The 16,505-nt window shown below is 39.9% G+C and overlaps 1 protein-coding gene across 4 annotated transcripts in view; it reads left to right on the forward strand.

Moving 5' to 3' along the window:
* The window catches only part of pdzd7a (PDZ domain containing 7a), a 106,519-nt gene that overhangs the window by 26,628 nt on the left and 63,386 nt on the right, over positions 1 to 16,505 (forward strand). For 3 of the 4 annotated variants that reach the window (XM_072557073.1, XM_072557074.1, XM_072557075.1), the window contains 2 exons: positions 4,024 to 4,521; positions 14,775 to 14,954. In XM_072557073.1, the coding sequence (XP_072413174.1) occupies positions 4,024 to 4,521; positions 14,775 to 14,954 (678 nt within the window). The remainder of the gene's footprint in view (positions 1 to 4,023; positions 4,522 to 14,774; positions 14,955 to 16,505) is intronic. The other variant, XM_072557076.1, reaches the window with a different exon arrangement.

The raw sequence follows: 16,505 nt of genomic DNA on the forward strand, positions 1-16,505 counted from the left end.
TTAAAATCCACAAGCCTTTATCTTCTATATTAACCATTTGTGTGGCATCTTATTGAATGTCTTCTGAAATACACTTATACTATTACTTTGCATCAGTGTTCACTAAGGAGAGGAACATGATGAATGTTGAGATTAGAGATAGAAGTTTGATTAAGTTTGATTAGTCTGGATCATGTTGACATAAGTAGAGAAGATGTGTTGGGTATGCTAGAGGTTATTAAGGTGGACAAATCCCCAGGACCGGATGGGATCTATCCCAGGTTGCAGAAGGAGGCCAGCGAGGAAATAGCTGGGGCACTGACAGATATCTTTGTGGCATCCTTAAATACAGGTGAGGTGCCGGAGTCCTGGAGGGTAGCTTAAGTTGTACAAGAAGGGTAGTAGGGATATTCCGGGTAACTACAGACCAGTGAGCCTGATGTTGGTGGTGGGGAAGTTGCTGGAGAGGGTACTAAGAGATAGGATCTCTTTATATTTAGAAACGAATGAGCTTCTCAGTGATAGGCAACATGGTTTTGTGCGGGGGAGATCGTGCCTTACCAACATAGTAGAGTTCTTCGAGGAAGTGATCAAGTTGTTAGATGAAGGAAGAGCTGTTGATGTCATATACATGGACTTTAGTCAGGCATTTGATAAAGTTCCCCATTGTAGACTAATGGAGAAAGTGAAGTCATATGGTGTGCAGGGTGTTCTCGCTAGGTGGATAAAGAACTGTTTGAGCAACAGGAGACAGAGTAGTAGTTGAAGGGAGTTTCTCGAAATGGAGAAAGATGACCAGTGGTGTTCCACAGGGATCAGTGCTGGGGCCACTGTTGTTTGTGATATACATAAATGATTTGGGAGAGGGCACTATTTGTATGATCAGCAAGTTTGCAGATGACACAAAGATTGGTGGAGTAGCAGAAAGCATAAGGGACTGTCAGAGAATACAGGAGGATATAGATCGACTGGAGAGTTGGGCGGAAAAGTGGCAGATGGCTTTCAATCCAGACAAATGTGAGGTGATGCATTTAGGCAAGTCTAATTCTAGAGTGAATTATACAATGAATGGAAGAGCCTTGGGAAAAGTTGATGGGCAGAGAGATCTGGGAGTGGAGGTCCACTGTACCCTGAAGGTTGCTGCACAGGTGGATAGAGTGGTCAAGAAGGCATATAGTATGCTTACCTTCATTGGACGGGGTATTGAGTACAAGAGCTGGCAAGTCATGTTAAAATTGTACAGGACATTGGTTCGGCCGCATTTAGAATATTGTGTACAGTTCTGGTCGCCACATTACCAAAAGGATATGGACACTTTGAAGAGGGTGCAGAGAAGGTTTACGAGGATGTTGCCTGGTATGGAAGGTGTTAGCTATGAAGAGAGGTTGAGTAGGTTAGGTTTATTTTCACTAGAAAAAAGGAGATTGAGGGAGGACCTGATTGAGGTTTACAAAATCATGAAGGGTATAGATAGGGTGGATAGAGACAAGCTTTTTCCCAGGGTGAAGGATTCAATAACCAGAGGTCATGCTTTCAAGGTGAGAGGTGGAAAGTTTCAGGGGGATACACACGGCAAGTACTTAGAGAGTGGTTGGAACGCATTGCCAGCAGAGGTAGTAGAGGCAGGCATGGTAGATTCATTTAAGATACGTCTGGACAGATGCATGAGGAGGTGGGGAGCGGAGGGTTACAAATGCTTAGAAATTGACCGACAGGTTTAGACAGTTGGATTGGCTCAGGCTTGAAGAGCCGAAGGGCCGTAGGGGCTGTTTCTGGGTTGTAAATTTTCTTTGTTCTTTGTTCTATCCACTGGTATCCCCATATCAACCCTACTAGTTACATCCCCAAACATTAATATATTTGTCAAGTATGATTTACCTGTTGAATGACCATATTGACTTTGTCTATGATTTTCTATGTGCCCAGTTTAAGATTTTTTAATAAAAGACTTCGCTATGACTGACATCAGACTAACTGGCCTGTCGTTCCCTGTCTTTTGTCTTCCTCCTTTCTTGATTAATGGAGTTATGTTTACTAAACTTCCAAACATCAAGAAATGTTCCAGAAATATCAGTTTTTAAAAATCATAGCTAGTGGATTGTTTGCTATTCTTTCATACCATTGAAATCAATCCAAAGAAATCAACTTCTACTTTGGGTGGGCAATTCACTCCTGCAATTATATCCAGAAAGCCAATGTGGAAATTGATAACAAGCATCAAGTAGCAAAATATTTCTAAATCTTTGCCTTATTACAATTTGGTCAAATCATGAGTATGTGCTATTTAATTAAACTACAAGAAGAGATTTTCCCAGATCTTTTCTGATTCATTCACAGGATGTGTGGCATTGGCAAGGCCAGTATTCATTACACATCCCTAACTGTCATTTTGAGGGTAGTGGTGCACCGTCTTCTTGTGTGTTGTGAATGTACACCTACTGGGCTGTTGAATGGGAAGTTCCAGAATTTTGACACAGCCACAATAAAGAAATAATGATACCTCGAAATTGGATGATGTGTGACTTGAAGGAGAAGTTTTAGATGAAAGTGATCAAGGGCCAAGGGTTTGGAAGGTTTGTTTAGAGAAGCTTTGGACAGTTTGCTTATTGTAGATGATACGTATCGCAACATAGTGTTCTGGTGATGGAGGGAATTAATGTTTAAGGCAGCGAACGGAGTTTCACTCAGGCTAGTTGCTTTGTCCTTGATGGTGTTGAGCAAGTTTAGTTTTGTTAAAGCTACATCATCTGACAATGGAGATACTTATAGTTTGTGGTTTATAAATGGTGTAAAAGAGTTGAGGAGTCAGGCGATGAGTCACTTGCCACAGAATTCCCAATGTCTGGCCATGTCCTGCGGCCACAGTATTCATGTAACTGTATCTATGTTTCTGATAAATGGTAACATTCTAACATATTATTGGTGATAAATTTGAAGATTGGCAAGTATTAAAGTGTGGCGTCAAGGATCTCTACAAATCCAGAGTCAATGGGAGTTGGGAAAGCCCTACCACTGGTAGGAATCATATCTGGTACAAAGAAAGATGATTATGGTTCAGAAGGTCAGCTGTAGGACTTCACTGAAGGAGTTCCTCATGGTAGTGTCTTGGGCCAAATGATCTTCAGCTGTATTTTCTTCCATCACAAGGCCAGAGGTAGGGGTGTTCACTGACGATTGCACAATGTTCAATGGTGATGGAATACTCCCTGTTTGCCTGGATGAGTGTAGCACCATCAGTGCTCAAGAACCTTGACATGAGGCAAAGTTGACTGATTGATCGGCACCACACCCATAAATGTTCACTGTCTCCACCACTGATACTTAGTGGCAGCAGTGTGTACCATTCCACAATATGCACTAAGGCTCCTTACACAGCACCTTCCAAACCCATGATCCAAACAACTAGAAGAATGGCCTGCAGACATATGGGAACACCACCATCTTCAACTTTCTCTTCTAGCCACTCATCATCCTAACTTGGAAACATGGTGCTGTTTTTCACTGGTTGCTGGATCAAAGCATGAGACATCCCTCCCTAACAGCTTTGTGGGTCTAACTACACCAATTTGAGAAGGCTGCATGCCATCTGAGATGGGAAATAAATGCTGGCTCAGCCAGCAATACCCACATTCTATGTTGAATACAAAAAAAGGAAAGTTAGATTTTCTCTGTCTAAGCATAGAAACTGTCAGAAAATCATTTGGGTTGAGTGCATGTCTGTGAATGAACGCTTGCATTTAAAGTAATGAAAAGCTCAGTTCTGTCACCCTCCTGACTTTGAGGTTCACTATGCCTGGGTATTCCATTGCTCTTATACACAGATCCAGGAAAAAGTTTTGGTGTGTTTTGATTAAAAAACATGCAATAATAGTGTGTCCAGGTTAATCAAAAATACATTTATAAATATTTCTCTAACATTTGGAAGAAAAATCATGGAAAGAAGTCATTCAAAATTTTTGCTTTGTAGGTGCTGTTCAATGCAGCCTTTAGTCTTCCAAATAACTCTTCCTAATCCTAAATTGCAGTGCCATTTTGTTTTTTCAGTGACAAATAATCATTCTCAGCGCTTTGGCTCAGACATAAATTCCTCCACTTCATCTCATTCATCTGGGACACCTTTGAGCTCCATGAGTGATTCTTTGCAGGTCTTCCTCCCCACTACCCACAGTTCAACTGACATGGTAGATGTATGTATTTCCACAGAGGACTCCAAATCTCTTCAGTACAATCGTCTAAATACAATAGAGACTGCAATACAAACAGACCTCCAGTTGTCTCCCTCCTCGAATGTTGACATTTCAGGTGAACAAAGGACAGGAAAGCCAGTGACAGAGCGAAGCCGGACACTTGGGCGTACAGTTCTCTTAAAGGAGACAGCCATTAGATCAGAGAGTTTTAAAGAAATGTGCATCAAACAAAGAACTTACTCCACTGGCGATTCTGCTGATGAACTTTTGCTCTCTCCAAAAACTGCAGTGCTGTTGGCCCTAAGTAAACCAAGGAAACCAATCAGTCGATCACAAAGTTACATTACAATTGGAGGTGAGAGTATTTAAATCAACTAAATCATAGATTCGTTGTTTTAGTTCCAAAAGATTTCTGTGGCAATTTTAAAACGTTTAAGTATATTTATCTATCTTTGAAGTATCAGAAATTTAAGTTAATCAAATTGTAAATAACTTCTCATCAAAAAAACAAAGAACTGCAAGCGAATGCTGACAATCTGAAATGAGCAGGGTCACTAAACCCGAAACATTGACTTCTTTCTCTCCACAGATGCTGTCAGACCTGAGTGTCTCTACCAATTTCTGTTTTTGTTGCAAACAACTTCTGTTGACTTAAAAATTACAAACAGATGAATTATGAACAGGAATAGACCATTCAAATCTGCAAGCCTGCTCCGCCATCCAGTAAGATCATGGCTGATCTGTTTATGTTTTAAATTCCACATTGCCAGCTAATCCAAATAATTTTTTTTATTCTTTTGCCCAACAAGAATCTATGTACTTGTGTCTTAAAAACATTCAATGACCCCACCTCTACTGCCTTTTGAAGCAGAGAGTTCCAAAGTCACATGACTCTCAGAGTAAAAATATTCTCTTCACCTTTATCTTAATTTTTAAGCAGTGTCCCCTCAATACCAAACAGTATCTCATATAATTCAATCAAGTTGCCTCTCAAGCTTCCAAATGCCAGTGGAAACGAGCCCAGTCTGTCTGAGACAACACTTTCATTCCAATTATGAATCTAGTAATTCTCCCATGTTCTGCATCCAATGCATTTACATCCTTTCTTAAATAAGGAGCCCAAAAGTGCACACAATATTCAAGATAAAGCCTCACCAATAAATGAAGTATAGCATCCTTACATTTATTCTCAATTCCTCTTGTAATAAAGGATAGTATTCCATTAGCCTTTGCAATTACTTGTTGTACCTACATACTAATTTTTTGTGACTCATACACCTAGATCTCTCCACAACTTGGAATTCTGTAGAATATAAATTGTAAACAGCTGAGGTCCCAGCAAAGACCCCTGCAGGGTACCCCTCATCACATATTGCCAATCAGAAGAAGACCCATTTTGCATATTGTCTGCTTCTTTCAACCAGCCAAACGTTTATCCATGCTAATATGTTACTTCTAACATCATGATTCTACTTTGTGAAATAAAGTTTCATGTAGCAAATGTCAGGCACCTTCTAGAAATCCAAGTCCAGTATATCTACAGGCTTCCCTCCATCTACAGTGCATGTTACTACTTCAAAGAACTACAATAAATTGATTTAATATGATTTGCCTTTGACAGCACCACGCTGACTTTTCCTGATTACGTTGTCCAGCTATAACTTCTTTAATGATTGATTCTAACACATTTCCCATGACAGGTATCAAACTAATTGGCCTATGTTCTGAGGAAGAGTCACTGGACCTAAATTAACTGATTTCTCTTCACGGACACTGCCAGATCTGCTGAGTTTTTTCAGTGATATCTGTTTTTGCGGCCTATAGTTTCCTGTCTTCTGCCTCCCTCTCTTCTTGAAAAAAGAAGCTTTGTGTTAATTTCCAGAATCTAGCAATTTTTTGAAAAATTCATATCAATGCACCTACTGCCTCCATTAGGCACCTTTTAAGACAAAAATGGATGGATTTGCTCAGTACTGCTTTCTGACAGTTCACATTGTTGCCCCGACTTAAGTATAAAATAATAGTTTTAGACCTACTCTTCTCACTTTCAAACTGAATGTAAAATTTAATTATATTTTGGTTATTGCTATTTAAGGTGTCTCTACTCTTAGGTTATTAGTTAATCATATCTTTGTCAATGTTCATAAACAAAGCTAATTTGGTCCTAGACTTTTTAAACAGATTAGATAAATAATAGATTAGAGAATGGGCCTTAATTATTTTGGAAAATTATTGACTGAATATTAATTACCAACTGCCTAAATTAGTAACTGATGAATCATGAAATATTATATTTCTAAATTGATTCCAGTTAGAATACTGGAATCAAAACAAAATATGCTGAAAACAAATAGTAGGCCAGTTAGCAGCTGTAAAGATATTGCTAGGGTGGAGGATTTGAGCTGTAGGGAGATGCTGATTAGGCTGGGGCTATTTTCCCTGGAGCGTTGGAAGCTGAGGGGAGACCTTGTAGAGGTTTACAAAATCATGAGGGGCATGGATAGGGTAAATAGAGCAGGTCTATTTACTGTAGATGACAGGAGAAATCATACAACTAGCCAGGAGGAAAAGGGAAGCGTACGCAAGGTCCAGGCAGCTAGGAGCAGAATGGGCCCTTAAAGAACATCAGAAGAGTAGGACCAGTCTTAAACGAGGAATCAAGTAGGATAAAAGGGTCATGAAATAGCTTTAGCGAGCAGTATTAAGGAGAATCCTGAAGCCTTTTTATTGTTATATAAGAAGCAAGAGGGTAACAAGAGAAACAATTGGTCCGCTAAAGGATAGTGAAGGAAGGCTGTGTGTTCAACCTGAGAGAATGGGTGAGATTCTGAATGGTTACTTTGTATCAGTGTTCACTGAGGAGAGGAACATGATGAATATTGAGATTAGAGCTAGACGTTTGATTAGTCTGGATCATATTGACATAAGTAGGGAAGATGTGTTGGGCTAGAGGTTGAGGTGGACAAATCCCCAGGACTGGATGGGATCTATCCCAGGTTGCTGAGGGAGATGAGAGAAATAGCTGGGGCCCTAACAGATAACTTTGTGGCATCCTTAAGCACAAGTGAGGTGCCAGAGGACTGGAAGGTTGCTCATGTTGTCCCCCTGTACAAGAAGGGTAACTACAGCCCAGTGTGCCTGAGGTCAGTGGTGGGAAAGTTGGTGGAGAAGGTACTAAGGGATAGGATTTATTTATTTTTAGAAAAGAATGGGCTTATCATTGATAGGCAACATGGTTTTGTGCGTGGGAGATCATGCCTTACCAACTTAATAGAGTTCTTTGAGGAAGTGACCAAGTTGATAGATGAAGGAAGGGCTGTTGATGTCATATACATGGACTTTAGTAAGGCATTTGATAAGGTTCCCCATGGTAAGCAAATAGAAAAAATGAAGTCACATGGTGTGCAGGGTGTTCTCGCTAGGTGGATAAAGAACTGGTTGAGCAACAGGAGACAGAGTAGTTTTTGAAGGGAGTTTCTCGAAATGGAGAAAGATGACCAGTGGTGTTCCACAAGGATCAGTGCTGGGACCACTGTTGTTTGTGATATACATAAATGATTTGGAAGAGGGCACTGTTGGTATGATCAGCAAGTTTGCAGATGACATGAAGATTGGTGAAGTAGCAGAAAGCATAAGGGACTGTCAAAGAATAGAGGAGAATATAGATAGCCTGGAGAGTTGGGCAGAAAAGTGGCAGATGGAGTTCAAGCCAGACAATGTGAGGTGATGCATTTAGGCAAGTCTAATTCTAGAGCAAATTATACAGTAAACGGAAGAGCCTTGGGAAAAGTTAATGAGCAGAGAGATCTGGGAGTGCAGGTCCATTGTACCCTGAAGGTTGCTTTACAGGTGGATAGAGTGGTCAAGAAGGCATATGATATGCTTGCCTTCATCGGACGGGTTATTGAGTATAGGGGCTGGCAGGTCATGTTAAAATTGTACAAGACATTGGTTCGGCCGCATTTAGAATACTGTGTACAGTTCTGGTCGCCACATTACCAAAAGGATGTGGACGATTTGGAGACGGTGCAGAGAAGGTTTACGAGGATGGAATGGAAGGTGCTAGCTATGAAGAGAGGTTGAATAGGTTAGGATTGTTTTCATCAGAAAAAAGGAGATTGAGGGGGACCTGATTTGAGGTTTACAAAATCATGAAGGGTAGATCGAGATAAACTTTTTCCCAGGGTGAAGGATTCAATAATGAGCGTTCACGCTTTCAAGGTGAGAGGTGGAAAGGTTAAGGAGATGCACATAGCAAGTACTTTACACAGAGGGTGGTAGGTGTCTGGAACACGTTGCCAGCAGAGGTGGTAGAGGCATGCATAGATTCATGTAAGAAGCATCTGGAGTAGGTGGGGAGCAGAGGGATACAAATGCTTAGGAATTGGGCAACAGGTTTAGACTGTAGATTTGGATCAGCTGAGGCTTGGACGGCCGAAGGTCTGTTCCTGAGCTGTAAACTCTCTTTGTTCTTCTTTGTTCTTTGCCTTTTTCTTTGTGAGGGGCAGAGAGGCATGTGGTCCAGAACTAGAGGGCATAGGTTTAGGGTGAGAGGTGAAAAATATAAAAGGGACCTAAGGCAACATTTTCACAAAGGGTGGTGCGTGTAAAGAATGAGCTACCAGAGGAAGTGGTAGAAGATGGTGCAATTGCAGCATTTAAAAGGCATCGAGATGGCTAAATGAATCAGAAGGGTCTTAGCGAATTTTGAGAAGTTGTGTAGCTCAGGTTGAGGTTCTGGATGTAGGTTTGCTTGCTGAGCTGGAAGGTTCATTTCCAGACATTTCATTACCCTACTCGGTAACATCTTCAGTGGGCCTCAGGTGAAGCAATGCTGAAAACTCCTGCTTTCTATTTATATGTTTGGGTTTCTTTGGGTTGGTGATGTCATTTCCTGTGGTGATGTTATTTCCTGTGGCGAAGTCACTTCCGGTTCTTTTCCTCAGGGGGTGGTAGATGGGGTCTAACTCGATGTTTTTGTTGATAGAGTTCTGGTTGGAATGCCATGCCTCAAGGAATTCTCATGTGTGTCTTTGTTTGGCTTGTCCTAGGATGGATGTGTTGTCCAAGTTGAAGTGGTGACCTTTCTCAACTGTATGTGAGGATACTAGTGAGAGAGGGTCATGGCTTTTTGTTGCTAGTTGATGTTCAAGTATCCTGGTGGCTAGTTTTCTGCCTGTTTGTCCAGTGTTGTGTTTGTTCCAGTCCTTGCACAATATTTTGTAAATGACATTAATTTTGCTCATTGTCTGTATAGGGTCTTTCAAGTTCATTAGCTACTGTTTTAGTGTGTTGGTGGGTTTGTGGCTACCATGATGCCAAGGGGTCTGAGTAGTTTGAGTGTTTATATCGTTTGTGGAGTTTGGATTTTAAAATAGTGACATCAGTTCATGGATAATAAGAATAATTTACTTTACATCACACCTTCATCTGAAGCAAAAATCCAATGATACTGGTGCAGAGAAATAATTTTGTGTAAGTAAATTGAGTAAAAGTCTAGGCCCAGTTGGTAGTCATAGAATAGAATCGTAGACAGTGTGGAAGCAAGCTGTATGGCCAATCAAGTCAACATTGATTCTCTGAAGACCATTCCACCTAGAACTAGCCCCCTACCCTATCCCAATAACCCTGCATTTCCCATTGTTAATCCACTTAGCTCACCCTTCCCTGGACACAAGTAACTCACCTGAGTCAGATGGTAGGATCAAGGTCCTCTCCAGAGCCTTAAGTGCAAAAACCAAAATAGCAGTTCACCTAATTGGTGAGCAGATGCTCCATTGCCACAAGTGTCATCTTCTAGATGAGGGGTCAGCTCATATATTATACCCTAGCATTATTTTGAAGAAAAACAGTGAGTGTTCTGACTTTGCCATGATGTATCCTTCAAACATCACAAAAATGAATTATGTGATCATTATGATATTGCTGTAGTGAGCTTGCTATATGCAATAGGTTAGCACTTTGGAGGACATGTGGCTGATTATGCCAAATGATGCAAAGAGAACAAGGAAACAAAATGTCACGTATACAAGACATCATTGGTTTTGCATCATAGAAAATACCATTGTCATAGGTCACAGAGGAAGTCATTTATAACTTATTAGGGCTATTTCTCTGCAGTGGTTAAACATTTTAAAAAGTGATTGAAAAGATTAAAACAGAGTTATGAAAGAAATGGACATTGATTATGCTAATGCTTTCCAAATCTATGTTGGTGATGGCAGTTTAGAAATAAAAAAATAATTGTTTCTGCGAAGATGGTGATGTATAACTTTCTTGAACTGCTGCAGTTCATTTGGTGTAAACATACTCACAGTGGTGTTAGGAAGGGAATTCCAGGATTTTGACTTCATGACAGTGAAGAAATTACAGTGGTGATGTAGTTCAAGTCAGGATGGTGTGCAACTTGGAGGGGAACTTACAGGTGATGATGTTCCCATTTTCTGCTGCCATTGTTATTCCAAGTGGTTGAATTTGGAGTTGTTAAAGGAACCTCAGTGAGTTGTTGCATTGCATCTTTCAGATGGCACACATTGCTGTCACTGTGACTCAAGGATGGAGAGACTGAAAGCTTAAGGTGATGAATGGGCTGCTGATCAAGGTGACTGCTTTGTCTTGAATGTTGTCAAGCTTCTTGAACTTTAATTCATCAAGGCAATGAAGACAAAAAAAAGGAAGTATTTTTCCTTAGATAAATTTGAACTTCTTAATAACAAAGGAAGGTTGAGAAAACAAACGAAAGAAAAATGTGAGAACAGGATTAAGACACATGGAAGCTTGTGGGGACACTTTGGTGGGTGCTGGAAGATAAAGTTGCATAATAGCAGAGTTAGTTGAATAGACATTAATGAGCTCCTCACGATTGTTATTATGAGAGTGTAGGGAGCAAGAGAGAAGATTTAAGGATACAGTTGGTAGTGGAAAAAATAAATCAGGATTATCTTTCCTCTTAAGATCCACGAGTAATGTACCGTTTTGGAGGAGTTAAGTAACAACCAATTGATATTATTTGTGGTGATCCATTAAGGTCTGGTAATGGATATAAACTAGATATTTGAGAGATAAACATGTGCATGTATCTTATGGAGTTGTAGGAGTGAAAATGGATGCTGTACAAGGAAGAATGCTCATGGTGGAAGGCAGTAAGCATTTTAAAGAAAAAAGATCTCAAAGGTGGAATTAATTATATAGTTGAACACATTCACAACTGCTGAAATAATGTGTCAAATGAAAGGCTAAGGTCTAGGCAAATGGATGTTTGAGAATGCAGTTGTGAACAATTTGGAAAACATTTTCATTAAAGAAGAAATGAATGGTTGAAATAAAAGATGTTATCACTATCATTGTTTGTTATCAGCACAGAGGTAGTAAAAGACCCACGTGAATTTATTTTTTCTTCATTCATGAGATGAGGGCCAACTTCATCACTGGCTATGTCAGCATTTATTGTCCATCCCAGAGGACAGTTAAGAGTCAGCCACATTGCTGTGGATTTGGAATCACATGTAATCCAGGCCAGGGAAGGATGGAAGTTTTCTTCCTTAAAATACATTAGTGAACTAGGCAGATATGGTTTTCCTAACATTCAACAATGGTTTCATGGTAGTCATTAGTCTTAATTCCAGATTTTTATTGAATTCAAATTGCACCATCTGCCATGGCAGGTTTCAAACCTGGGGTCCCAGAACATTACCTGAGTCTCTGGATTAACAATCCAGTGGTAATATTACTAGGCCATCAGCTCCCTTTATTACAAGGTAAAGACAATGGACATGAACAGGAGTATGATGTTTAAGAAAAGAAATGAGTTACTGAAATCATTTAAGATGGCAAGAACAGTTGAGATGGATATTGTGGGAGTTGCTCAACGCAGAGGCTGAGGGAGGAATGGAGAAAAGATTTTTATGGAAACACTCAAGATGCAGCTTGGACTCAGTACTGAAGGGCCAAGATATTTAAGGAAAGATGAGGGGACAATCTCCTTTGAAATAGTTTCTGTAGAACTTACCTGACTGTCCGCTGTAGAAAATCGTGAGTGTGGTGCTGGAAAAGCACAACGTCAGGCAGCATCCAAGGAACAGGAAAATCGACCTATCGGGCAAAAGCCCTTCATCATCCTGCATCCTTTTCCAGCACCACACCCTTGACTCTAATCTCCAGCATCTGCAGTCCTCACTTTCACCTCGTCCACTGTAGGAAGTTGATAAATTACAGTGATATCAGAGAACGGTGCAGTGTCATGCCTTCACAACAATTATTTGGGCTTGCATGCAGGCAACCGCTGATGATTACAGCAGGATGTTTGTACTTACCCAGCTAATTGCAATTTCATGTGTCTCAGGAGCGCATTTTAGAGGATGGCACTGAAAGGTAAGAGATGTGATTAAGGCAAAGATTATATGCAGTGTTGTAAATATTTCTTGTGCACCACTTCCTTTAAATGTTCAAGTTAGACTATATATGTAAAAAATATCAATGCTAGCGACAGTGGTATGACTCTGATAATTAATCAATATAAAGCATGGGAAAAGTTGAGCTTTTCCCACATCTAATTCTAATGATACACCTATCTGCAAGTGTGAATGATCTTATCCATGATCATTAATTCAATCTGATTTCCAATTCCAAAAGGCAAGTAGTGGAACACTTGTTTACATAAGAACATAAGAACCAGGAGCAGGAGTAGGCTATCTGGCCTCCCGAGCCTGCTCCATCATTCAATAAGATCATGGCTGATCTTTTCATGGCTTCAGCTCCACTTATCAACCCTCTCACCACAACACTTAATTTTTTGCACAGTAAAGGAATTATCTAGCTAGCTTTAAAAACACTTACTGAGGAAGCCTCAACCACTTCACTGGGCAGGGAATTCCATAGATCCACAACCTTCTGGGGTGAAGAAGTTCCTTCTCAGTTCAATTCTAAATCTGGCACCCCCTAATTTTGAGGTCTGCCCTCTTGTCCTAGTTTCACCTGTCAGTGGAAACATCCTCTCTACTTCTATCTTAGCTATTCCCTTCATAATTTTATCTGCTTCTATAAAATCCTCTTATTCTTCTAAATTCCAATGAATAAAATCTCAGTCTACTCAGTGTCTCCTCATAAACTAAGCCCCTCAACTCCGGAATCAACCTAGTGAACCTCCTCTGCAGACCTTTTAGTGCCAGTACATCCTTTCTCAAGCAAGGAGAGCAAAGTTGCATGCAATACTCCAGGTGTGGCTTCACCAGCACCCTACACAGCTACAACATAACCTCCCTGTTTTTAAACTCAATCCCTTTTGCAATGAAGGACAAAATTCCATTTGCCTTCCTAATTACTTGTTGCATCTGCAAACCAACCTTTTGTGATTCATGCACAAGGATACCCAGGTCCCTCTGCACAGCAGTGTGCTGCAATTTCTTACCATTCAAGTAAACTTGTTTAGTTTCTAATGTCTTGGAAAACAAGTACATAACTGTTTCCAGCTGTAGGATTAAAGGGTTTAATACACAGCTTATCAAATATGACTGAAAAAAACCCCCATGTGTTGCTCTTTTGCAGTTTCTCTATTTAAAAAGTGATAACAGGATTGGACTCCGTTCAGCTGTCACCAGAAACAAACTAGTAATGAGGCCTGAATTTACATGCTGGGTTTCCAGCATAAACAAAATGACACATGAACCACATTTCCTCTGATTCCAGAAGACCTACTGTCAAGTCAAAACCCACTGTTATCATCAGGAAGGTGACATAATGGTTAAGGACTATAATTTGTACATCTATAATTCAAAAAAACTTCATATGTACAAGAAGAGATCTAATTTTGCTGCACTTCATTTTCATTCTTGTTGCAGTGCCCACCAGGGCAACAATAAGTTGATCCTTGATTTAATTACACCGGTATCTCCAAATCTTGTTTTAATCGGTTGTTTGGGTGAATTGGTGGTGGATTTACAAATAAACTGGTAAGGGGAGTTGGTCAAGTAGAGGAGAGAACAGACTGAAGTCTGTATTAAATTATAAAATGCAGATAAACAGTTACGGAGACAGACTAACTTGCTTTGGCAAATGGATGAATCATAATATTTCAAAGCTGGGTTTTTGAGATCAGCTATATTTAGACTTCAATTTCCAGGATCACTCATACAGAATGGCCACTTAGCTAAATATCAAGGAGTAGTGGCCGCCTGTGAATTTGTACCATAATTAGAGTCAAGACTTCCAAAAGAAGGTGAAACAAACTTATTTCTGAATCAATATGTCTGTATGTCCTTGTTTGCCATGACCTGCCTGTACTGCTCACAAGACAAAGCTTTTCACTGTACTTAGGTACACATGACTACAATAGATCAAATTAAATCAAATATGAAATTTTAAAATAAGATGTGAACACCAAAATTGTGATTCTTACCAAAATTGTGATTCTTTGACAATATCCTTGATTCTACAGCTACTAATCTTAATAATCCAGAGACATCAAGAACTTGAATTGGGTACACTGACCCCATGGCAAATTCTCCAGTGTCTGCTCCCACTATTTGAAACTCTCTATGGAGAGGACAGTTTAATAATTTTAGAGGATTAGTTGCATAATCTTTTCTCAATTTCATCTTTTAACTTTGCTAGAAGACAAGAAGAAGAAGAAAAAGAAGCAAAAGACTTCTACAGAAGGAACAAAGTTGGAGCGCTCCAAAACATTTATGAACCTGCTTTTCAGAGGCACTCTATCTGGAAGACAGTCAAGTGAGCAAATTCTAAAAGATAAAATCAGGTCCAAATCCCCATCTCGCTCAGAAACAGATAAAGGTAAGAGAAAAGTAATGAGGTGTCACTGTGGAAGCAAGGTGATATTGTATCTTGACAGCAAATCTAGCTCCACTTTCTGTTTTCTGTCTTTAAACTCCTCCCCTTCTCACTAAAGCCCTTCGTCTCTCCATACCCTTCCCCCTTACAGTCCTCCTTTAGATTTCACCATTTTGATTCAGTTTTTTGAACTGGTTCTCCACCTTTTGATTGGTTCTACACCTTTGACTCAAAAACTGTTTCTCCTTATACCTGTGAATCACTTTGAAACTTTTCTGCTTTCTTTGCAAATACACGATACAAATGAAAGTTGTTGTATTGAACTCAGCAACCCACAAAATTATCAACAAAAGGAATATTTTACTTGAAACTTTTTAGCAATATAGATATAGTATATGTTCCATCATTCTGCTACAACTTCAGTATGTGTATTAATTTTGTTTTTAAATTGTTCATCACTTTAATGATGAATGTTATGAAATGAAGCAGAACTATGGAACAATAAATGTACAGCTGTATTGCTTGATCAGAAATACACTTTATAGCTGTTTTGGCATTTATGAACTTATTTGATGGAATTTTTCAATCTCCAGAGGAGGTGAGAAGAATGATAAATGGGTCAATTCAATTGGGTGGAAGTCAAAAAATAAGATTCTCACCTACAGAATAAACTCTTGATAGTACATTCTCCAACCTCAAAAGGCAGTCGATCTTTCTGACTGCAGATGTCAGGAAGCCCATCCGCACCTCATTAAAAGCACAATTTGCTGAAATTAAGTGGTCATTCCCAATTAACTTCTACCGAATTGAAAAGTACTAGCTTAAGGATGCATAAGAAGAGTGCATACGAGGTGAACTTCAGTTCTTTTTGTACTTCAAACTAAGTACTTTCTGCTTTCAATTTATTATGATATGGCTGTGAACAAATGTTGTTTAAACTGCTGTATAAGTTTCCCAAGTATGATCTTTGTGGCTGAGGTGAGGAGAGTGGCTGTGATCGCTGGGCAGGCTAGAGCGAAAGCAGGGAAAGGGATGAAGTGTCCAGTGGGGCACTGCCTTTCCGGGATGGTGTTTTATCTATCAAGCAGTAGGGCACTATCAGTTTGGGGGTGCAGCTTCTGTCTTGTCCTGGGTCTTTTTGGGCGACGGCCAATAAAAAAGAATTTCAGGGACATGGGTTAGGGCATAATGCTTGCTGCAGGAAGCTGATATCTGGAGATGCACTAAAGGCTCACAGACGGGATAAATTCACACTCAAGATGGAATTGGATCTGGTAGGTGGGTATTTGAAGGCCATTGTCAAGTGTGCATATGGTTTCATGGTGGGACTGGTCACAGAAAGTTATAAAATAATCAGCCTCAATAATGGGACCACTTTAGCTTCAAGTAACCCATTCAGGATTTTAACCAAACATTTCAGGCCTGAAACTGTCACCAAATACCTTACACTGAGGAAATCTATTTTTACCAATGCTGAATTATCTTTTCCCTTTTTCAGGAGCAACTATCTTATGCATCCAGCTTCAGCCAAGACTCTGCCAGTACTGCCCATAC

The sequence above is a fragment of the Chiloscyllium punctatum genome, chromosome 38 (assembly GCF_047496795.1).
Source record: "Chiloscyllium punctatum isolate Juve2018m chromosome 38, sChiPun1.3, whole genome shotgun sequence".
NCBI lineage: Eukaryota > Metazoa > Chordata > Chondrichthyes > Orectolobiformes > Hemiscylliidae > Chiloscyllium > Chiloscyllium punctatum.